Source organism: Panthera tigris, chromosome A3 (assembly GCF_018350195.1).
Source record: "Panthera tigris isolate Pti1 chromosome A3, P.tigris_Pti1_mat1.1, whole genome shotgun sequence".
NCBI lineage: Eukaryota > Metazoa > Chordata > Mammalia > Carnivora > Felidae > Panthera > Panthera tigris.
In genome coordinates, this window is record NC_056662.1 from 72,847,839 (window position 1) to 72,873,512 (window position 25,674).

At 40.8% G+C, this 25,674-nt stretch overlaps 1 protein-coding gene and 1 non-coding gene across 2 annotated transcripts in view; one reads left to right on the forward strand and one right to left on the reverse strand.

Moving 5' to 3' along the window:
• Positions 1-2,013: 2,013 nt before the first annotated feature.
• On the reverse strand, positions 2,014-2,119 carry LOC122237531. Its single transcript, XR_006216132.1, has one exon. It is a non-coding gene; the product is annotated as a small nucleolar RNA SNORA1 (small nucleolar RNA).
• A 6,489-nt stretch (positions 2,120-8,608) lies between these two features.
• The window catches only part of EML6 (EMAP like 6), a 280,348-nt gene continuing 263,282 nt past the window's right edge, over positions 8,609-25,674 (forward strand). Inside the window, exon 1 of the mRNA XM_042981405.1 lies at positions 8,609-8,805. Coding sequence (XP_042837339.1) covers positions 8,609-8,805 — 197 coding nt within the window. The remainder of the gene's footprint in view (positions 8,806-25,674) is intronic.

Genomic DNA, 25,674 nt, shown 5'->3' on the forward strand with positions numbered 1-25,674 from the left:
TTAAAAATGTGGACTCTCTGGGGCACCTGGGTGGCTAACCGACTTAAGTCGGTTAAGTGTCCAACTTCAGCTCAGGTCATGATCTCACCGTTTGTGAGTTCGAGCCCTGCACTGGGCTCTGTGCTGACCACTTGGAGCCTGGTTCGGATTCTTTGTCTCCCTCTCTCTATGCCCCTCTCCCACTCCTTCTCTGTTTCTCAAAAATAAATAAATGTTAAAAAATTTTTTTTAAATGTGGACTTTAACCCCATTAGTTGATAGCTGGTAAAATATCATTGTCAATTTTTAGTAGTTCATTTATGATGAGATCAAGACTGCAAAGTCTAGCTCTAATAAATTGGTTAGCTTTTACAAAGAAAATGGTAGTTAAATAGCTACACTCTAACTCTGTTGTGATCTGACAGGACTTTGATCTTGCCAGTTAAGAGCGTGTGCGTGTATCAACCAAAGGGTATGTCCTAATGACTCCAAATATTATTCCAATAAAAATGTAATTTATTATCAACACATATTTTCAGGAGCAATGACCTATTGTTTTATTGAAAATGGTACATGCTCATTTCAAACATTTTTGAACCATCAAAAAGATATAAAGAAGAAAGCAATAAATTGTTATAAACCTCACTTTTCCAGAAATAACCAGTTAGGTTTTGGGGAAGTATAATACTTCCAAACAGATACAGTTAGATTCAGGGTCAGATGGTTGAATGGGTAGAAATAATTTCATGAGAATGGGATCACATTATATCCGCTTTTTAAAAATAAAAAGGTTTTAATTTTACTTGAGTTAACAATAAAAAAAGAAAAAAACCACTTAAGTGAAACTGAGGAATGAACAGAGAAAACTCTTTCTCTATAAAATTGATTCAGAGCTCACCTCCCATCTTTTTATCACGACTTCTCTAATTCTGACCCTCTTGTTCACTTCTCGAGTTGCTGAATATCATCAACAGAGTTTTTTCATAAAGGACCCATGAGTGTGATAGTAGAAACTACTGAACAGCAACATTACTTTTCCATTGTTCAGTATAATACTCCTGATTTTATTTATTTTTTTTAAAGTTTATTTATCTTGAGAGAGAGAGAGAGAGTGCTCACATGTGCACATGGGGTAGGGGCAGAGAGAGAGGGAGAGAAAGAATCCCAAGCAGACTCTGTGCTGTCAGTACAGAGACCAACTTGGGGCTCAAACTCATGAACCATGAGATCATGACCTGAGCCAAGATCAAGAGTGAGATGCTCAACCAACTGAGCCACTCAGGTGCCCTTAATACTCCTGATTTTAAATGTACACATTGCCCCCAAGAATACAGTGTTTAAGCATAGCCTCCCTTGCAGCTAGATGCTAAGTAAGTTCTGGCCAATGAGATATAAGCAGAAGTGTTGTATGAAAATTACAGAAAATATCCTTAGAGAGGATATGCCCATCTTCTGCTCTTCTTCCTGCTAGCTGTTACGCAAATGTAAACACTGAAGTTTGATTTGTCATCTTCAACCATGAGGTGGAAGATCTGTACTGAATGTAGTATAACAACAAGATAAAAGGATTCTGAGCAGCCGACCATTTCCTTAAGCTGCTATACCTCCAGACTTTTTATGAGAGAAACTTTTTATTTTTGTTATTTTTAAAGTCAATTTTTAAGGAATTTCACATGTGATTCCTTCTACTGCCAATCACTTTGGTTCCTCCAAAGTCAGAATCATAATCTTCAAAACAGCCCCTTTAAAAAGAACTTTTGTCCAATCCGCAATTGTCACTGTCAGTCAGTCCACAATTGTTTCTTTTGGGCTTCTTTTGATCTCCACTTGAAAATGGACATACTTCAAAAATTCCCCCCTGTAATCTTTGGAATCCAATTTCTTCAAGCAAATTACTTTAGGGCCCTAGAAGTCAAACTGCAGGAAGCACATTGATTGCTATTTTGGCAAATGACCTAAAATATAAGTATTCTTTAATTGTTTTTAATGTTGAAAAGTCTTGTTACTTCCACTCTACCCCATGGGCCTAGCAGAAAATGTTACAGGTCTCATTGTCACCACTGCAATAAACTTGCTGTGATGGAAGAAGCATAACTTGTATTTCAATGTAGCCATGAAATCTCTACCTTTTTAAATGGCTTATTTGGGGTCCTTAGTCATCTGCCATTAAAATTCATTATAATTGTCACAAGTGCTAAACAATGCCATTAGGTTCTTTAGTGCTAAGAATGTCTGTTGCCTTTACACTTACACAATTTAGCTGTGTATAATTCTGATGTTATACTTTGCTTCTCTATCAGTATATATAGATACTATTTCATTTTTTCTGGCATTGGAGGTTGCAGGGCAGATAGCTGAAGCCAGCCTAATTTCTTTCCGTACCCATCCTCCATTTTTGTTTCTGGCTAGATCAAAAAACATTCTTTTCCAATTTTCTATTAAAGAAATTCAAACATGCAGAAAAAGTTAAAAAATAGCTAGATTTAGCAATTGCTAATATTTGCCTTATTTGCTTTATTTCTCCTTATGCATATGTGCATGTGTGTGTTTGTATGTATACAGATAACACTTCTTTCTGAATCTTTTGAAAGTAAGTTGCCGACATAACATTTTACTCCTAAATACTTCAGGATATATTTCCAAAGAATAAGATTTTCTAAAAAATAACAAATTCCCTAATATCCTCTAGTGTCCACTTTGTGTTCAGATGTCCCCTATTATTCCTTCTACCCACACTATCTTTTGTAGCCTTAAAAAATACTAAAAGGACCCAAGATCTAATCACATTGTATTTAGTTTTTTTGTCTCTTTAGTCTCTTTTAAACAAGAATAATTCCGCACTTTGTTTTGTATTTTTTGTTGTTTCATACATTTACTTTTTTTGATGAGGCCAGACCAGTTGTGTTGTATCCTCTCCTATCTTCTGGCTTTACCTGATTGTTTCCTTGTGGTTTCAATTAACTTGTTTGTTCACCTATCCCATATTTTCTGTAAACTGAGTTAGGTGTTAAGACATGATTAGACTTGGGTTTGATATTATTTGGCCAAAAATATTTTATGCAGTATTTCATATTGCATCATATCAAGAGGTAGAAGATGCAGTTTGTTCTGGTATTGAGGATACTAAACTGTTTTTTGTGTGTATGAAAAATAACTCTATTTTCCAAAACAAAACAAAAACTTAGTGAGAAAAGTGACCCTGTTTTACAGTTTTGCAAATCTCTGAATATCTGGTTTAACAGAAGATGGAAGGAAACTTACATCTGCCTTGGCAGTCAGTCCACTGAAATACCACATATCATGCAGCCTCTGGAAAACATCACTACACTCTCCTGCAAGAATGAGATTTCAAAGACCAAATAGTGTCTTAATATTAGTATGGAAATAGTTTTGACCTTGTGGACCCCTTAAAAGCCCCTCAAGTACTCTCAGGGGTTCCTGGACAACACTTTGAGAACCTCTGCTTTACATTCAACAGACTGACAAAAAAATTTTTTATACTAAACTGTTTTTTTTAAGATTTTATTTTTAATTAATCTTTACACCCAATATTGGGCTCAAACCCACAACCCTGAGATTAAGAGTTGTATGCTCCACTGACTGAGCCAGCCAGGCACCCCACTGATACTATAATTTGTTTGAGATTTTGACCTCCAGATCTTTCCATTTAAATGTACATAATCTGTGAGAGTGATTCTTTAGCATTACTCTTTCATCTAATCATTTTAGTATACATTTACGACCTTTGTCTGCATCAATTACATCATTGAATAATTTTCTAAATCTACCATTTTTCTTACATTTATTAGCTGGTATCCTTAGGTAAATAGCTTTCCTTTATCAACTGAGGATAAACCTCAGTTCCCCCCAAAACACACAATAAATGCTTAAACGTTTCCTTTTAATTACTAATTGGCAGAGATGGTGCAATAGTTCTCTCTAAAGTTCATGAATGATTTTGAAGTATTATTCTTGAAGTTAAATAATTTTGCCTCCATGGAGACTTTATCATCTTTTTTTTCTGGTATATACTGTATGCCTTTAACGTGCAGATTCAGTTAATATATTACTTTATTTCTGAATACTTTTTCTGTTCCATTTGTTGACTTTTCTAATTTAGGAATACCAATGATCTATATGCTGGATTTGCTTTGCTCTCTTAAGCATCATCTATTTTATTTTTTTGTTAACTTATTTTTGAGAGAAAGAGAGACAATAGCGAGTAGGGGAGGGGTAGAGATAGAGAGGGAGACAGCGAATCCCAACCAGGCTCCACAGTGTCAGCACAGAGCCTGATGTGGGTCTTGAACCCACAAACCATATCATGACCTGAGCTGAAATCAGGAGTCAGACATTTAACCGACTGACCCACCCACGTGCCCCTCATTTCTCTTTAATCTCCTTTTTCTCTCTGCATTTCTTGTGATAATTTCCAGTGTTTTTTCCATACTGGTAATTTGATTCCCTTTTTTTGTTGTTGTTCTGTTGTTTCAAAGCTATTCACTAGATCTGAAACTGTGTGTATATTTATTTTTTTAGCTTGGCTTTTATTTTTAGTATCCATCTTTAAGCTCTTGGTATTTTGTTATTGTGTTACTCTTATTATTTAAAATAAATTAAAGTTTATTTATTTACCTTGAGAGAGAGAGAGAGAGAGCGAGAGAGAGAGAGAGAGAGAGCACATGAGTGGGAGGGGCAGTGAAAGAGGGCAAGAGAAATCCCAAACAATCTCTGTGCTGTTAGCATGGAGCCCAACTCAGGAATATCTCAGTAACCAGGAAATCATGACCTGATCTGAAATCAAGAGTTGGATGCTTAATGGACTGAGCCACCCAGGCACCTCAAGCTCTTGATATTTTGAGTTCATACTATAACTAAATTCTTCTTTGGTAGACAATCTGCTTTTTTGACATAAATTTTCTTCCAGATGGGGTTCTACATAATGTAACTTTCAGGATCTTGGTTTGCATTGGTTATGCCCTGTTTTGTTGCTTGTTTGATGGGACAGCTCTTTCCAGAATCATTTATTCTGATACGCTGTGCATGAATTTTTGACATACTTCCTACTTTATCTAGGAATAAGTTGATCTTCTTAGAGTCATAGCTTGGTGGCTGGGCACTGTTTTGTCTACTTTTCTATAGTCTAATATTGGAAAAGGATGGAGTAGGGACAAGGGTGAGATCTATTGGGATTCAGTATAGCCTCTGCTAGGGGACAGGCCTTTGCTCTTTCTTGAGAGCCTATGAAACATCCTGTTCCACAGCCCTTTCCATGCAGCCAATTATGTATCTTAGTTCCATATATTTTGGCTTATTCCCCTGGCTCTGCAGTCCCCTGATAATGGGCAGGTCCTGATGAAACTTTTTATTCCTATTGAAGACTACTGTTTTTATTGTTTTTCTCCTTGTCAAGGAAAAAAAAATCAACAGCTCTCCATTATTTTAAGGATATAGTGGAAACCTCTAGGTTCAGCTCCATCCACAATCTAACCTTTCAGGTTTATGTAACCTTTTCATCTTACGTGAATTCTCTCTCACACGGATTCTATTCACTGTTTCTAAATCTATGTTTTCCTACATCTATCTTTTTATTCCATAGACCCATGTAGTGTTATCTTGATCGATCTCAATTCTACCGTACTTCCTATTTCCTCCATGAAGTCTTTCCTGACTTATTATAACTGGAAAAGCCCTTCATCTTTTGAATTCCTGTATAGAATCTATTGTCTCTACATAATTCATTGGCAGTGTTTTATGGTAAGGCATTACTGGTCATTTATATTTTTGCTTATGTCTCAAATCTTCTTCAGGAATTTTGCTTTTGTTCTTGGTAGTGCCCTTATCTGCACAATGCCACCTCACATATTTGTAGATTCCTGTTCCCTTAAAAATAACATTGAAACCAATTCACATCTTCATTGTTGCAGGCAGCAACCGCTCTTCCAAACTCTGGCACTTCTAATCTTCTGGAGGCTTTCCTACCGCTCAGAGGGCTGTATTAAAACTTGAGGTAGTTGGGGGCGCCCGGGTGGCTCAGTTGGTTAAGTGGCCGACTTCGGCTCAGGTCACGATCTCGCGGTCCGTGAGTTCGAGCCCCGCGTCGGGCTCTGTGCTGACAGTTCAGAGCCTGGAGCCTGTTTCAGATTCTGTGTCTCCCTCTCTCTGACCCTCCCCCGTTCATGCTCTGTCTCTCTCTGTCTCAAAAAATAAATAAACGTTAAAAAAACAAAAAATAAAAAAAACTTGAGGTAGTTGAAGAACTAGTTAAGTGGTTGCAGGAGAGCTCAGAGAGGAAAATAAACGATATGCTCCCAATATCCCTTCTATCATCCTTTGAGTCTTTAGTCACTGGAATTTTTAAATCTCTTTCCACAGGTCTGCTGTGGTCCCAATACGAAAATGGGCTACTCCGGAATTCATAGTTCACTTTGGGCAGTGGCATTCACAGACATCCGTGTTTGAAGGCCAAGGCTGGTTCTCACCTTCCCATTTTCAAAATCTGGTTGTCCTTCAATTCCCCAATCCCGTCGTAATTTAGGAGGTAGCTCACGGAAGGCTCTGGTTAAGGCAGAGTGAGCCCACATCCCCCAGCATTTTTCTTAAATGTGGCAGCACCGCACTTTAACAGATTAGAACCCATCTGAACAAAAAGGAAAACTGAAGTAGGAAACAAACTTGGGCTTCAGTCGGCTAGCTAGAGTAACCCTCAGGCACTGGTGCAGAAGAAATTCTCGAGGTGGGCCATAGAGATTATCTCTACTCCAACTCCACTGCTCTTCTCCATAGATACACACGCACGCCCGCCACCGCCTCAGTCGCTTAGGGATCGCAGGGCGGTTGACAACCGTTCGCCCTTGATGCGCCTTCCTCTGCTCAGCGGGAGAACAGGGGGCACCACCGACGCCGGTAATGGCCTCTGCACGGCCCCCTCTGGGCGTGCGGAATCCTGGGACTTGTGGTCCAGCTCCGAGGGCTCCCTAACCGAGTCGGCATTGAAAGGACTACGATTCCCAGAATGCATCGAGGAAGGGAGAAACCTGGGCGGGGAGAGAGAGGGGCGGCCCCAGGCTCTGGGGCGTCGCGGTTTCCAAGCGCCGTGATCTCGCCTAGTAACCGGCCGCCGCGGTTCCCGAAAGCTGCGCTGTGGCCCCGCCCCCGGAGCGCCCGCTGGAGGAAGAACCTGTCTCCCGCTGCGCCCCAGTGACGAAGCCCATCCTCGGGTGCGGGAGGTGGGGAAGGGAGGGCAGGCAGAGGATTTCGCTCGCCCGTGCGAAATCCGGGACGTGCTGGCGGCGCCCGCTCCGAGCAGAGGTTAGAGGCGGAGAGAGCGGGGATGCTCTGCAGACTAGGCTGGATCCGGTGTGGGAGGAGTGCAGGACGTTGACAGGGAGGCAGTGCGCGCGGGTCGGGCTGTCCCTGGGGGCTGGCATTCCCTCGGACCTGCGGCAGCCGAAGCTAGGGTAGTGTGGGCGCCCGTTGTTGGGGGAGTGGGGGGCGCGGAGTGCGTCCCGGCCCCCACCCCCCGCCTGGCTAGAGGCTGACCTTTGAGCCCACGGGTCCCCGTAGCTAGTTCAGACCTTCGTGAAGCGGGGCACTCGATTTTTGCCACTTGTTAATTATTTAATTTCTTCGGGACCAGGAGCGTTAGTAGGTAGTGCTTTCCTGCCTCCAACTGCACTAGTGTCTCGTTTCCTCCAATTCAGAAAAATCTTTCATGACGCTTGCACTTGGAGTTGCTGATTAGTGAGAACTGCTAAGTTCTTCATGATTTTTTTCGGTCAAGAGAGGTTTCACGGAGGATGTAATTTTAAAATACGTGACAACTAATTGAAGGATCTAAAAAAAAATGACCGTTGCATATTCACCCTGGCTTAATGGGGAAACAGCAAGTATTCTCTTCAATCATATCAGCAACCAGAAGCATTTTGGGCATATTTCATATCATTAAGGAAATGGATCTGGAGGGAGAAGGAGAATAGTTGACAATTAAAAAAACAAAAAACAAAAAAACCTTGGTTTAGTTTGGGGATCATTTTCTTGGACTGGTGACTTATACAAAAAATCTGTTTCTTTCTTCCTTTCTCCTGCATCCTGGGTATAGACTGTCAGTTTCGGATCCAAGGATGGTGATGGCAAAGCTTACCCGGGTTTTCTGTCAAATCAAAGCTGTCACAGAATAAATCCCGTTGCCTGCTGCGAAGCCCCCACGCACTGCAAACTTCAGTGAGCGAACTGGGTAATCAGTGTTTGGATATGCAGATCCCTGATTTAAAAGGCGGGGTGACCCCCCCAAGAACCTCTCCTGGGGGAAGAAGCCCGCAGGTGCAGTGAGGCGTGTGCGGGTGTTGGCGCCCGCGAAGACGCCTTGCCGGGGGAGAGGGAGCCGGGGCGCCCGGCGGGGTCTGGCGGCCGCGCACTGGCGGCTCATCTCCGGCGGCGGCGGCGGATGATGGTGGCGGCCGGCGCACTGGGCTGTGTCTGTGCGTCGCCGCGGAAATCAGCGCCCAGCGCTGCACACTGAGCCCTTGCAGGTCCTCCGCAGCCCGAGTCTTGGCGAGGACAGACCCGGAGCGCAGGGGCCGCGGACCCGCGCGCGGGGGGGCCGGGGGACGAGTGGGGTCGGCTTATCATGGCGGATCGGACAGCTCCCAGCTGCCAGCTCCGGCTGGAGTGGGTGTACGGGTACCGGGGTCACCAGTGCCGCAACAACCTGTACTACACGGCCGGCAAGGAGGTGGTCTACTTTGTGGCTGGGGTCGGGGTGGTTTACAACACCCGAGAGCACAGCCAAAAATTCTTCTTGGGACACAACGACGACATTATCAGGTAAGGAGGTGGCCCGAGGTGGTGGGGAGGGGTTGGTATGGAGATTGGAAGCGTGGGGAGAAGGATGACCAACCTGGCTTTGCTGGGGTCAGATCTAGGAGCCCTGTGGAGTAAAGGATTCTCTCTGGAACTGCATGGAATTACATGGCTAGGGCACACACGGGGTGGGGGGTGAAAGTGGGGAGGGAGAGATTTCTTTCCTCTTTATTCCTCTGGAAGTCTTTTAAATTTCTAAGGAGTTGAGTGTCCTGATGTGGTTTTTTTTTTTTTTTTTTTTTTTTTTTTTTTTTTTTTTTTGGTGTTCATTACTGCTACAAGTGGAAGGATCCTGGGTAACCATCAAACACTTCTTCCTGCCCTAACTAGGTAAATGTAGGACCAATAATCTGAACTGTGGGTGTCATCTTTGGCAGGCTCCTCAGTAGGTTCCTCAACAAGCAAGAGGATTTTAAAAAATCTAGAAGAAATTTTTGCTACAGGTAATTTGGAATCTTCATCCCAGATGCTTTGAAACTGGAAAATTTCTGCACTGGGTGGGGAGTTTGTTCTCTAATATTTCACTTGGCAGTGTTTTAATGCAAAAAAAAAAAAAGCATATTTATACACTAAATGGATGCTTCCACAACATCACTGAGGTTATGAAAGGCTGGCAGCTGCAGGACCACAAAATCCTACCAGTTAGTCCCCAGAATGACCAACATCTGCCGGTGAATGGCCAGGACTGATTAGAAAAACATGACTGGATAAATAGCCTTTTTAAGGGGCCCTCCCCATCAAATTTTAGAGGGGCATATTTTGATTCTTGGCCCTGTCCTCTCATCTCTGGGCCAGACGCATTTTCCTCCAGCTCTTGTCAGCTGCTTGTGTGACCAAACAAGGTGTGGTCCAGATGCTGTTCACAGGGAATCCCATGCAGCCTTGGGCAGTCAAGGAAGATTTCCATATGGGAGCCTCACCCACAGGGCTATTGACTTGCTGAGGGCATACTACAACTGACAGCGACCATATTTGTCCCTTCCAAACTTGTGTGTTCACTGATGTAGAACTTCTATCACATTTTCAGAATATTACCACTGTGCTCTAAGTTTGCCTTGCAGAGTGAAATAAATGGTTATGTGGTATAATGTAATGGTTTTGATTTCTCCTTGGGGAGAATGGTTCAAACATCTCACTGCCTCCCCCAATGTTCTGCTTATTCTAGAGCCTTTTTTTTTTCTGAGCCCTAAAGTCGAAAAATTGTTACAAAATGTAAAAACTTAATATTTACAAATACAGTAAGGTATATATTTTAAGAAAATCTTTTGACTTTTAGAAAATGAAGATTTTAAGTACTAGGAGCTCTATTCTTCCCAAGATTGGGTGTTACTGACATGTAAAACTTTCTTCGTGTCACATGTGAGAAAATCGCTTTCTTCTTTGCTCCTTAATACAATAATGGTTGTGATTGGGGCATCTCTCCTAGATCTGTCCTCTGATTGCCAGGCTGATTATTAAAGTCACAGGTGCAAATGATTAAAAGTGACTGGTGAAAAGGTTAGATGTTTAAAAATTTAAACCGATTATGTTTTCTCTCTGTGTTTCTTAATTCGGTGCTTTCCATTACACCATTGAAAGAAGATGTAGCCCTTTGGGGGAAGGGAGAGAGTGGCAATTAAACAGAAAATTCCCTGGGGTTAAATGATATTATTGTGACAGTTCACTGAACTACTTTGAGGATTGGAACTCTTCATCTTAATTTTTTTCTCTGATAGGAAAAAAAAATGAAATGCACTGTTGAAGCTGAAGGTGGGAAAAGGGTGGAGTTGCAGTAAACCTCTGTTCTGACAGACAGCTGGACTAGAGGGGTTGCGATGATATATGGCTTAATTAAACACTCAGATTTGAAGAAAAGGTGAAGGAAGTTGTTTATATGACTGGGTTTGCAGGAAGCCTCAAGTGATGCAAAGAAAAAAAACGATTTAGCTTCTGTCTATTATGAAGGCAGTTGTATCTTTTACACTGAATAGTGGCATAGTGGTAAGCCTGCCTTCAGAGATTGGATTTTACTGCTAAATGTTTCATGATATTTGGGTCTGAATATGCACAGGTGAGCAGAATTCTTTAATATCCACGTATGTGTTTGCACATAGAAATAAAATTAAGTCCAACAGATTAAAAAGCACAAACCACAGATCATTATGTAATTAAGAGCTGTAAAATTAGACTGTTTATGCTGTTACTTTGCTTTATCATAAATATATATATATGATGTATAGACATATATATGTATGATATATAGACATATATATGTATATACATGTGTCTATATATGTATCTTTTTTTTGGTGAATGCAGTACACAAACCATGTTTGTTTTTATCCTTAGTAAGTGAGACTCTTAGGTGCCATTTCTTTCATAATTTTATTCTCAGAAACACATTTGATATTTCAAATTAATATTGTAAATTGTTGGGAATATTCATGTATTAACTTGTGGATTTGGACAGGAAAATTATACTCTTTTATCTTTATGAATTTCAACTCTGCGTGTTCCTGTTCTACTACTGATTTCCCACTTAACATATTGCAGTTAGCTATTGAATGAGGAGCACTATAGCTAAGGTTTTAGTGCAAAAGTGTTTTGGGTTTTTGGAAAAATTACATGAATGTCCAAGCTCCTAACTCTTAATTCCGAAAAATGAGATAATGTTAAGTAATTGTCTATTTAGCTTTTGCCTTAGCTTGAAAGATATATTCATAATGCATGTATTTCCTACTGCTTTATTATGCAACTTTCTCTAGAATATTAACTAGAAAGCAGCCCAACAAATATTGATACCACATTCCATTTTATAAAAATGTGTGACCTCTGAGCTCACGATGAACTTTAATAATAATGTAGGATTTGGCAGAGCTCATTAGAGCTTAAGCGTATGTGTCCTCCTGTTTTGACAGACTATGTGTTTAGGTCAGATTTTTTAAAGCGTTGATATGTGAAGCATAATGTGATTTATTGGATGTGGAGGCTTAGTTTTATTCTTTTGAATGATTACGCTTCAATACAGATAACAGATTAGAGGATGATGCCATATTTTAGCCCTGATAACACTGTGACAGGACAGGTAAATACTAAACGCAGTGTTCGCTCTCCGGCTTACAACAGGGCTCAAATCAGGCTTACAGGCAAGGCTGTAATAGAAACTGGAATAATTACTAACTTAGTTTCTACTTCAGGGAGCAGATCATGACACAGAAATGGAGTAAATGAAAGAAAAGGTCATGAACACATTTGCTCTCTGTCACCTCCCATCCATTTTCAGTGACTCCATTTAAGACATTTGTCTCCTTACTCTGGATTGGTATATTGTTTCAGACTAGTTCCCTGTCTCTGTTTTTCTTTTTCTTTTTTTCCCCCACTCTCTTTTGCAAGGGAGGTTTTTCTGCAGTACTCTCTTAGAGGGAAGTGTATTGACTTTGACTTTGCTCACACTCACTTATGAACCCCACCATGCTGGAGTCGTCCCAGTGAGGGGCTTGACCACTCAGGGCTTTGTTTATTTGTGAAATGGAGGTAATAATACCTAAACTGCAAATTGTAACTTTTGGAAGTAATGTATGCAGGTTTAGCCTGGGACCCGGCCCTTAGTTGGTATTCTATAAATGCTCTTGGTAGTGGTGGTGGTGGTAGTATTTGATCAAAAGCACACACTTAAACCACAAACAAAACAGATTCTTCATTGTCCACAGGCTGAAGCTCAAACTCCGTAGCTTTCCATTCCCTGTGGCTCTAACCCACCTTTCTACCCTTATTTTCTCTTTTTAAATTACATATTGTTTGCTTCCCACTTGCCATTTAATAAGATTACTTTGTCCCTTCCTGCCTCACACTGGAATGATTTATCTTCCCATCAACCTTCTTCCCAACAATGGCACAGTGATGGGTTGTCAGACGGACATGATTTTGAACTTCGATCTGCCACCGGTTGGGTGACTTGGGGAAATGACTAAACCTGTGTGAGCTTCAGCCATCATCCGTAAAACAGCTTCTCATCTATAAATTGGGGATTTAAAGGTATCTACCTTGTAGCTTGTGGCGATTACATACAAGGTGCCCCACTGTGTTTGGCAAACAGCCAGTGCCCGCTGCAGGGGGCCTGTAGTCCTGCACGGCCCCATCTGCTTTGGTTTTACCACTCCCAGGAGACCTTCTACCATCCCTAGATGAAGGGGTGCCTTGCATTCCTAAAGTTTTGCATCTTTCGTGACCAGTACTGCTCACTTAATATGTATCATTTAGTACCATTCTTTCCTTCTGAATATTTTCATTGATAAGTGTATATAAGATCTTTGAGGATGAGAATCAATTTAATAACCAGAGCCAACATTTTTTGAGTGCAGACTCAGCATTAAATGTGTCTACAGATTTACCTTAACCATCTTCTCAACAACCTCCTGACATCAATACTGTTGTTAGCCCCAGTGTACTGATGAGGAAACCAGGGCACAGAGATGTTGAGGATCTTGCCCATGGTCACTATTTAGCAGGCTATCAAATGGGAATTGGAACCCAAGTCTGATTCCAAAATTGCTTCACTGTTTTACAAACTCTTTATTTTTCTCAGTTGCTGTGGTCACTACCACTGTGCCTTGTTTCTAACGAGTACTTAGGGAGCTTTTTGCTTCTTGTAACTCTGTTTATCAGTCCGGTGCTTTATTCAGGAGCATTTGAAGCACATTGCTACAACTCAGTCTAGAAATGGAACCATGTTCAAGTTCACCTCAGGAACATTACCAACTTTGAGACAATGACCTGAAACAATGATCTACTGGAGGTATTCTTTAAAAATTAAATTAAGTCTCAATTGTGATGTGGCTGAAATAATTGGTGCTGCAAACACAGTTGAACTTGCTGAATTTAAAAAGAGGGGTCTAACAGCTATGGCTGGGTCTAGAGTGTTGAGTAAACAGGTTCACATGAAGGCCTGGAGATGTGATTTCATATTCATTGACCAGTTTGAATAAGGGAAGCACGGGGGTAACTATAAAGGATCAAGCCCATATTGAGTTGAGTGCCTGTTTTGCATCAGAATATATCTATATTTCATCTTGCATTTCCCTCTCCCCCAATTCTGAGATACAGTCTTCTCGTTTCACTCTGAGAGGGAATGGCTCTGAGAGGGAAGAGGCTCTGAGAAGGAAAAAGATTTAAGCAAAGTTATCTCGGTAGTACTATCAACTATTTGTTGGATCCTGTTCATTTGCAAGAGCATGAAGTGAAAGGTTCTGATGGAAGTTTATGATCTGTTCACAAATGATCTTATTATTGTTATTCTTATTAATAAGCTATAGTATATTTGGTGATTTTTATTAATATTTATTTATTCTCTAAATTGGGTACATTTTACTTGTTTATTCATCAAAAACTCATTTAATTTCTAGAAGGTACCAGATGCAGGGAGTGCGGCAGTGAACAAGACCACATTCTTGCCTCCGTTCTGGTGGGGGAGGCCAACAGTGAAAGAACAAGAAGACATGGCGAATAGAGATTGTAAAAAGTACTGAGAAGGGAATGATCATAGAGAGGGGCTGGGTTGGTGGATGCTACTTGTCATAGAATTCCAGAGCTGGAATTCTATGCTCTCTAGGGAGATGGCATTGGAGCGGAGACCTGAAGGATGAGATGGGGCAGACAAGTGAAGATGGCATGGCAGAGGAGAGGTTACATGCAAAAGCACCAGGGTGGGGAGGAACTTGGTGTACCCAGAATTCTGGTGTAGATACCCAGAGAAGGATCAAGGTCGTTGTAATTCTCATCCATGTCATTAATGCCTCAGGGGTCTTGGTACCATATGTCCTAGATTTCCCTGGACAGTCACAAATATTCCATTCAATTATTGTGATAGATATCTTTGTTCTTATCATATCATGGGTGTCTATTTTTAATTCAGAATATATGACTATGTTTTTATTTAGAAAATATGGTTACTCCATAAAGGGTCATTGTTTGAAAAACGTCATAGCAGAATATACTCTCTTACAAAGAATGATATTGGTCCCACAGGCAATGGTCAATTGGGATGTGGATTATACTGTGGTAATTGAAAAACTGTCCCGTGACAGCATCTCTAAGCAGAGTTGTCCTAGGGCCTCTCCTACCCACCAGGATTTGGATCTGAACACTCTTGCAATGTAGGTGACATTTTTGCCACCAAAAGAAGGAAGCTGCTGGGAAAGCTGACTTGCTGGCTTTGCTTCTGGGACTTCCTCTTCCTGAAGCCATATGGAAAACCATCCATAAGCCACCAGACTCTGTACAACTTCAGCAGTCAGGCTCCTCTTGCAGGTTTAACGCAAGTTTGTCATGTGTGGATTGGTCTTAAGTGTAATTAAAATGTTTGAGAGCAAACATTTCTTCTCAAATATCCTTGTTCATAGGAGTCACCTGAGCACTTGCTAAAATCTAGATTCTGAGTCAGTGAATCTTATATGAGAGCTGACAGTCTGCATTTCCAACCAGCTCCCAAGTGATGCCCATTGTTTCTGGTCCACAGGCCACAGCAAGATTTTAAGGACTGCACTGGTGTGTTTCAGAACTCAGTTGACCAGTGTTTTTTTCAACCCACGTGATATTTTCAGCTGGTGAAATAGACTTTTAAAAAAAAGTTTATTTATTTATTTTGAGAAAGGGAAGAGAGAGCACTCACACGTGCACAAGGGAGAGGCAGAGAGAGAGAGAGAGAGAGAGAGAGAGAGAGAGAGAGAGAGAATCTCAAGCAGGCTTCTCACTGTGAGCACAGAGCCCAACACGGGGCTTGAACCCATGAACAGTGAGATCATGACCTGAGCTGAAATCAAGAGTTGGACATTTAACCAATTTAGCCACCCAGGTAGCCCGTGAAATAGACTTTTAATAATATATGTAATCTATACATTTATTAAATTCTTAAATTAAGAGAATTGATGTTTTCATTAAGGTGATTCCTAGCCCCGTGTTGTAAATTCTCCAGATAGAACCAAGCAGGCACTTGTTGGCTCAAGTTAAGGAAATGGTGAGCTTGTCCCTGCAGGCAGTGGAAGAGTGTGTCCACTGCCCTCGTGTAGACATACGTTTTTCTAGTCTCTTGAGTATATACCTAGGAGTGGACTTGCTGAATCATACGGTAACTGTGTGTTTAACTTATTGAAGTCCTGCCAGATTGTTTTCCAAAACGATGTGTAATCCCACCAGCAATGTCTGAGAGTGCCAGCTCTTCTGTGGCCTTGCCCACAATTATGTTCTGTCTTTTTTGATACTAGTCATCTTCCTGGGTGTGAAGTGGTATCTCTTTGTGATTTTGGTTTTCATTTCCCTAATGACGAATAGCACTGACCATCAATTCATAAATGTATTGATGATTTGTATATTTTCTTTGGAGAAAATGTCTACTCAAATCCTTTGCCCATTTTAATTGTTTTTTATTGTTGGGTTGTAAAAGTTCTTTATGTATTCTGAATATGAGTCCCTTATCTGCTATGTTATTTGCAAATATTTTCTCCCATTCAGTGAGTTGTCTTTTCACTTTCTTAATGGTGTCCTTTGAGGCACAAAGTTTTAAATTTTGATGATGTCCAATTTCTTTTTTTTCTTTTGTCCCTTGTACTTTTGGTGTTAAACTAATAAACCATTGCCTAATTTAGGGTCATGAAGATTTAGGCCCGTGTTTTCTTCTAAGAGTTTTAGCTTTGACATTTAGACAGATGATACATTTTTAGTTAATTTTTATGTATTGTGTGAAGTAGGGGTGTCTAGCTTCATTCTTTTGCGGGTGGATATCTAGTTGTCCCAACACTATTTGTTGAAAAGCCTACTTTTTCCCCATTGAACTGCCTTGGATGGCTCTAACCTTTGAATTCCCTTGGTAGAGGGCCCATTGTTTTCATTTAGAAGATACTGAACATTTGGAGACCCAGAAACCATGAAACAGTCATTAAAAAGATTAAGCCAGAAGTAATAGAAATCTGAGGCTTTGGTTGCTATCCTGTTTGAAAAGATGGTGTTAGAAACTATAAGGATATTAAGATTTTTAAATATTTAAAGAATATAACTATATTTATACTTTGAGGAACCAGTGCAGTAGTTAGTAACTGCTGGTTTAGGGACCACCGACAGTCTATATATACGTTAGCTTTGTTTACTCCCAAAGATTCTTGCTGTTTAAAAATGAATTTCCAGCCTTCATCCTTGCTGCTCAAGACAGATCTATTGAGGCAGCAGAAGGGAAAGCAGAGGGAATAGTCAGAGAATGTGAATGTGCCCCTTGACCTCTACTCCTTTTTCAGTTCATTCCTTTCTTCCCCCATTGGGAGGCAGGCACCTGGATGACCTCAACACAGAAATTGAAGTATTCCACAGTTACCCCCTGGTGTATTTGTTTGTTTTTTGCCACCTCTCTTCCCATTAGCATGAAGGAGGGGAGTGGCGGGCCAGCAATACCTCCCTGAGATGAAAGAATCTTTCTCCTGACTGGCAGTACATAATACGTTGGTCAGAGAATTTTTCTAAAGCTATTGAGAATTGTTTTAAGGCATGAGGATTCTTGTTAAGTTTAGCTGCTACTCAACAATGTCATTAAAACATTTTTCTGTGTTCATTGTGAATTGATTCTATGGGTAAGATGAAAACAACATCCACAAATGACAGGATGCCTTCTAAATAAGCGATCGGTTGCAAGACTGAAACTTTTTCAAAGAAATCCAATTAAGGAGAGGATCATAAGGTGACAAGAGAATGTTTTGGAATTCAATTAGAGGAAGTGTGGCTGATCTTTTAGGCATTGTGCGGTTATTAGGGAGCTAGTCTTTCCCTAGTTCTTTCTCTTGTAAGAATCACAGGGATTCATACCTCTGCCTCTCTCTGGATAATATATGCTTTGATTTTCTATGACTGCAGACTGTCTTCTTAACTCAATGATCCATTTCGCACATAGTCATCCCTCTCCAAAATTCATCTCAGCCCTTCAGCACACATGACTATCCAGCTTGGTCCTATAATACAGTTGAATCGATTGAACTTTTGAATCTTAATTCCAAATTCCCAGGAAAGAGAATCTAATTGACTTAGCATTGGTCACCATGTCCACCCAGTCCAATCAGCTGTAGCCTAGAGGGTGGGACCATGTTTCAAAGGGCTGCCCCTTTAATAAAGTTTGTCTAAGACAACATCATACTCAATGGGGAAGAACTGAGAGCTTTTCCCCTAAGGTCAGAAACAAGACAAGGATGTCCACTCTCATCACTTTTATTCAACATAGGACTTCAGCTGGAAGTCTTAGCCAGATTACAATCTGACTAAGATTACAGTCTTAGAATACAAAAAGGAATAAAAGGTATCCAAATTGATAAGGAATAAATAAAATTTTCACTACTTGCAGATGACATGACACTATATATAGAAAACCTTGAAGACTCCCCTGAGGAACTATTAGAACTGATAAATTCAGTAAAGTTTCAGGATCAAAATTAATACACAGAAATAGGTTGTTTCTGAAATACACTAATAACAAAGTACCATAAAGAGAAATTAAGGAAATAATTCCATTTACAATTGCACCAAAAATAATAAAATACCTAGGAGTGAACTTACCAAACAAGTGAAAGACCTGTACTTTGAAAACTATAAAGCACTGGTGGAAGAAACAGAAGATGACACAAACAAATGGAAAGACATTCCATGCCATTGGATTGGAAGAACAAATATTGTTAAACTGTCCCAGTAACAATACTGGTAGTATTGTTAAATACTACCCAAAGCAATTTACGTATTTAATGCAGTCCCTATCAAAATACCAACAGCATCTTTCACAGAGCTAGAACAAACAATCCTAAAATTTGTATGGAACTACAAAAGACCCTGAATAGCCAAAGCAATCTTGAAAAAGAAAAAACTGGAGGTACCACAATTCCAGACTTCAAGTTATGTTACAAAGCTGTTGTAATGAAAACAGTATGGTATGGGCACAAAAATAGACACATAGATCAATGGAACAGAATAGCAAGCCCAGAAATAAACCCACAATTATATGGTCAATTAATCTTCGATAAAGGAGGCAAGAATATGTAGTGAGGAAAGGACAGTCTCTTCAATAAATGGCGCTGGGAAAACTAGGCAGCAACATGCAAAAGAATGAAACTGGGCCACTTTATTACATCATACATGAAAGTAAACCCAAAATGGATAAAGAACCTAAATGTGAGACCTGAAACCATAAAAATCCTAGAAGAGAGCATAGGCAGTAACTCTCTGACATTGACTGTAGTAATATTTTTCTAGTTATGTCTCCTGAGGCAAGGGATATCAAAAAAAAATAAAATATTAGGATTACATCAAAATAAAAAGCTGTACAACAAAGGAAACAACTAATAAAACTAAGAGACAACATACTGAATGGGAGAAGATATTTGCAAATGACATATCTGATAAAGGGTTAGTATCCAAAGTATATAAAGAACTTATACAACTCAACACCAAAACCCCTACTATAATCCAATTAAAAAATGGGCAGAAAACATGAATAGACATTTTCCAAAGAAGACCTACAGGTGGCCAGTAGACACATGAATAGATGCTCATCACTCATCATCAGGGAGATGCAAATCAAAACCATAGTGAGATGTCATCTCACACCTGTCAGGGTGGCTAAAATCAAAACACAAGATAATGAGACACCTGGGTAGCTCAGTCAGTTGAGCATCTGGCTCTTGATTTTGGCTCAGGTTATGATCTCACAGATAGTGAGTTTAAGCCTCACATCAGGCGCTATGCTGACAACATTAAGCCTGCTTGGGAATCCCTCCTCGCCCCCCACTCTCTGTCTCCCCTCCCATTCAAGGTCCCCCCCCCCCTCAAAATAAATAAACTTAAAAAAAATTCTCTCTCTCCCTCTGCCCCTCTCCCCTACTTATACTCACTCTCTCTCTAAAAAGCCCAAAAAACAAAACAAAAAGGAATAAAAACAAACAAACAAAAAAACACAAGACAAAACAAGTGTTGGTGAGGATGTGGAGAAAAAGGAAGCCTCATGGACTGTTGGCAGGAATGCAAACTGGTACAGCCACTGTGATAAACAGTATGGAGGGTCCTCAAAAAATTAAATATAGAACTATCCTATGATTGATCTAGTAATTGCACTACCGGTATTTACTCAAAGAATATGAAACACTAATTCACCAGGATATTTGCACCCCTATGTTTTTTGCAGCATTATTTACATTAACTAAACTGTAAGAGCAGCTCAAGTGTCCATCGACAGATGAATGAATAAAGAAGAGGTGGTATTGAGATACAATGGAATAGTATTCAGCCAAAAAAGTAATGAAACCTTGCCACTTGTAATGTCATGGGTGGATCTAGAGGGCATAATGCTAAGTGAAATAATCCTGTCAGAGAAAGGCAACTGCCATATGATTTCACTCAAACGTGGCATTGAAGGAAGAAAACAGCAAGCAAAGGGGGAAAAAAGAGTAAAATTAAAAAAACAGACTCAACTATAGAGAACAAACTGATGGATACTAAAGGGGGGTTATTGGGGGGATGGATAAAATAGGCAAAGGGAATTGGGATTATACTTAATCTTGATGAGGACTAAGTAACATGGAAGTGTTGAATCGCTGTACTGTACACCTGAAACTAATACAACAGTATGTTAAGTGTACTGGAATTAAAATTTAAAAAGAAAGATTGTCTAAGAAGGGAGGTATGGGCTGAGAAGGAATAAATGGCAGCTCTCCTAGAGGAGGTAGATAAGAAAAGGAGGCAAATGATTTCTTGATAGATAGAAAAAACAGGAGAGTGATGAGTCGAAGGTGAGAAAAGGCAAGGAAAGCGGATATGAAGAGGGCTTTAAATACAAAATATTGGTGATGAAGGGACACCTGGGTGGCTCAGTGGGTTGAGCTACCGACTCTTGATTTCAGCGCAGGTCGTGATCTCAAGGTTGAGGGATGAGCCCCGCATCGGCTCCATGTTGACTGTGGAGCCTGCTTGGGATTCCCTGTCTCCCAGTCTCTTTGCGCCTTCCCCACTTGTGTGTGCAGTTGCTTGCTCTCTTTCAAAATAAATAAAATTTAAAAAACCCCAAAATATTGGTGATATGATACATCATGGGATTTTCAATTCTCATGAGAGGCGATGCCAGGGTGTGCTTAGGGAATGCTGTCCGATGGCTGGCGACCACAGCCTCAGAGGGTAAAGTGGACATCAAACATTTTCCTCCTGGAGTGTCAGTACTACTATCGAGGGTGTTGTCTCCCTGCTGGGGTCTGGTGGTAGAAGGGAGAGGGAAGTATATGGGAATGGGGGCTGATGCCAGCAGGTACCAGCGAGGTGGCCAGACGGCACTCGTAGGAGGGGCCGGTGCAGCCTGCAAGATGATGGAGGTGCAGCTCTTTGCCAATTGGTGAAGAAATATTTTCATACTATTTACCTGACACACATACTGTTGCGCATCTGCTGAACACCAGCCCTGGCCATGAGTGACATGAGTGGATCCTTAGATGATTTTGTGAGGTTGGCCATCTAACAGGTACTGAAAACGAATCTTCCTAAAGCCAGACTTGGACTCTGCTTAAGGCTCCCGGTTGCACAGGACAGGGTTCAGACTTCTTTCGCAGAGTCTCCAAGGCTTATTACAATCTGGTTCCTTGCCCCTCCTCCAGGCTGATGTCTCTCCCTGTCCTAACATCCTCCAGCCACAACAAACTCCTTGCTGTTCCCTGAGCCTGGCTGCCTATTTTGTGTATCTTCATCTTTGCATGTGCCATGTTGGCTGCCTGAAATGACCCTCACTTCTCTGCTTGTACAGTCTCTTTCTTCCTTCAGTCTCAGTGTAGTGTCCTCTCCCCCAAAGCCTCACCTGACACTAAAGGGCCTATTTTTAGGCCCTTCTTTCTCTATACATCCAGGCAACAATGCAAGTACCTGCCTTCTGGAGTCATTGGATTGTGTTGTGTTTGTTGGCTTATTCATCTCTCTACCTTACAGATCTTTACTTATAGATCTACTCCGATCTGAGTTCTGAGTGTGTCCCCTTGTGTCACATGCGTTGTGGGCTTAGTAAGTGCTTAACATATTTTTATTTGTGGTTCTTCATATCTCAAATTATTTGGAAGGAGTGAGGTGTAAAACAGATGATATTTCTATAGAACTCATTCCATACATACTTTGCAGAGAGAAAATCCTGAAGATATACTGTCAGCTGGCATGTAGAGGCAGGATGCAGAATCTTGTTTTTAAAAAATATTTGGGTGACAATAGTGACCTTCACTGTTCTTAAGTCAGACACCAAATCCTATTTATCTTCTTCCTCCTGTTTTCCTGGTCTAGATGGAAAATCTAGCCATTGAAGACATAACGTGTTTTTCTATTGAAATATATCTATGGATCTTATAATGAATGAAACACTTTTTTTGAATGACTTAAGATTTTTGACTGTGTTATGAGGAAAATCTTGATTTATATCCCTTTAGCTTTAGGAAACATCGTGATCTTTTAAGCAACTTTTGAAAACATGATGGAATGCTTGTCAGAAACATGTTTGCAGAGATTGTAAAGTAACATCTGCTGGCTCTTCGTTCCCACTCCAGAAGAGTTTCCCCCCCACAAAATACAGAAGTAGGCGTTCAAGGGCAGGCCTCCTAGGGCAAGTGACTTTTGAAGGATGAAGAGCAATTTGGCAAGCAGGTGGAATGGGAATAGGGGAGGGAAGGAACACCAAGGAGGGCACAGCTTGTGCAGAGGCCCAGGGGCTTGGGAACAAGGTCTCCTGAAGGGAGAGGCAGTGGTTCAGTATTGCTGGAGTGAGGAAGATATCGTGGGAGATAAAGCCGGTTACGTGGCCTGGGACTAGATCACGAGGGGATTTGCATTTCCCCCCACGAATTATGGGGACCAGTGAGAGGATTTAAACAGGGTGAGACAAGGCCAATTTACATTTTAGGAAGATCACTGAAGGCAGATAATTTCTACTTTATTTATATTAACCTTTTCTTTGAGATTCCTCCCCACTGAAGGCTTTTTTCCTTCAGTGCCAAACTTCTCAGAAGCGGGAACACGGCATCATACGGGGGATGGAGTCCTGGGGGATCTAACACAGCACTGGCCCTGTCTCTAGCCAGATGAGTGAGTTTAGGTATGGTGCTTAATGTGGGCCTCATCTAAAAATGAGCTGGCAGACTGTGTGATCTCTAAGACCCTTCTAAAATCTTTTCTAATCAAAGTGCTGTGATTCGGAGTTGTCTCCATTTACTGCCTTCATATCCTTATTCACTCCTTAATGTAAAGAACTGGTTTCTCCTTCTACCAGCCACTGCAGTCATTTCTGAAGCAGCCCCAGTGACCTCCAGTGCTGAAGGAGGCCGCATGAAGCTTAACCTCTTCACAGCATTGGGTACTGCTAGCCAGCCTCTACTCGACAGTCTCCCTTTTCTGTTCCAGAGGTTGTAGCCCCTGGTTTTCTCTTACCTCTCTGACTGACCTTGGTCTTCTCTTCCCTAAACCCACCTTTTATGTGTAAGGACCCTCAACATTGCTCACCAGGTGTTCCTGCCCCAAATGCATGATCTGAGGGTAATCATGAGGAATACAAAATAAGGGACTTTCTTCAACACGGCTGGCCTGTACTTTGCAAAAAAAAAAAAAAAAAAAAAAAAAAAAAAAAAAGTCATTCTCATAAAAGACAAGAGATTGTAGAGTGGTTCCAGATTAAGGGGGACTAAAAAGATCCACCGTAGGACAGTGTGAGATCCTGGATTGGAGTGGGGAGGATGGTTACAAATGATGGTATTGGGATAATTGGTGAGATTTGAAGATGGGACCACATTTCAGGTACTAGCAGGATTCGACTCTAGCAATGCAGTTATGTAGGAGAAAGCAGCAGGATTCTACTCTAGCAATGCAGTTATGTAGGAAAAAGCTCTTGTCTTAGGAGATACATGCTGGACTATTAAGGAGTGAAGAGTCATGAAAGCTGCGAATTGCTCTCAACCATTTAAGTAACAGCAGCAGCAAATATGACAACAATAATGTGTCTGTGTGTGTTTGAATGTGTGTCTGTGTCTGTGTTCCTCATGGCATCTGTTCTTTCCTCTTCTTATTCTGTGCTCTTTCCCCAAGACCTCTTACACTGCCTCCCCCCTGCCTCCATTCTTGCCCTCACATTCTGTTCTCAACATGGCAGCCAGTTGATCTCGTTGCATTGGGAGTCAGGTCATGTCAATTCTCTGCTTGGAATCCTCAGACTACAAACCAAAGTCCTAATAATTGGCCTCTAAGCCTCTATGGGAGAATTTGGCCTACTGTTGTTACCTCTGTGATCTAAACTATTTTTTCCCCATGTCTTGCTTCACTCCAGCCTCACTGACCTCTTGACTGCTGCTTGAAAACCCAAGTGCTTCTCTGCCACAAGGCCTTTGCACTAACTGTTCTTTCTGTCTGGTTCCTTCTTCCCCCAGACATCCATGTGACTTTACTCACCTCCCTTAGTTCCCTGCATCAGTCAGTGAGGCCTTCCCTGATTACCCTATTTAACATTCAGACCCCTCTCCAGCACATTCTTTATTATCCATCCCTGTTTTATTTTTCCCCTTAGTTCTTATTTATTTTGTTACTTGTTGTTCTCTTCACTAGAATCTAAGCTCTCTTTGGGCAGGACTGTTTTGTTCACTGCCCTGCCTACAGTGCCCAGAATGGTGCCTGGTATGTAGAAGATACTTAATAAGTAATTTTTGAATGAATAAATGAGCAAATTGTGTTTGCTCATTTAATATAACCCCTTTGGAATTTCAGCTTAGAATAGGACTTCTTTTTTGGATCCCCTTTGATAGATTGTGAAGCCTATGGATTCCATCTTAGAATAATGGGTTTGTTTGTTTTGTTCTATCCTTTGATCAAAGTGTAATATAGATACTGAAAAGTTCACATTTGGATCAGTCTTCACAAACTAATGCACCTATAAACTTCACCCACATCAAGAACCAGAACATTACCAGCACCACAGAGAACCTCTGGTGCCCTCTTCCAGCCATAACCCCCATTGTAAAGGTAACTTCTATTCTGACTTTTAACAGGGTAGATTAGTTTTGCCTAATGTACTTTAAAAAGGAATAGTACAGTATGCATTCTTTTGTGTCTGGCTCCTTTCAACCAACATTACATTTATGAGACGCATCTGTGTTTCTACATGATTATTCTCAGTTCGATACTATAATTTATTGATCCATTTTACTGTATCTGGGCACTTGTGTGGATTTTTGTTTCTTTTGGCTACTTCGCCATTCTAGTACAAGTAAACATATACATGTAATTCCACACAGGAGTGGTATTTCTGGGGCACTGGGTGCAAGATAGGTCAGTGTTGCTAGGCCCCCCATACAGTTTTCCAGAGTATATCAATTTATACTCACACTATCACAGAATAATGTTTCTTAATGCATATAATATAATACATAAGGAGGATTAGAAAGAAAATGAGCTGTTTTGAAATATAGTTATAAAACTATTTTTAATATGTCATGGTGTATTACATGTGCTTTATTAACTCACACAACTGGAAGGTCTAGCAGTCTTAATAATTATGGATTTCAAAGTAGTGATGAATATACATGGTATTTTAGGGATCTGCTACAGCTTTAATGTAATATGAAAATATCTGTGATGTTATTGGTCTCAGGGTGACAGGTACTGCTGATACTACTCTAATTTGTTGCCTATATTCTGAATGATAGGCAATACTAAAGTCTGTTACAAGCTGGTAAAAGTAAAGATTTTTAGTAGTTTTTAGTCGGAGTACATAAACCTTCCTGAATTCTATTAAGGGGTATTTGGACTCCAGGTTAAGACCCCCTAGCTTAGAGGAAC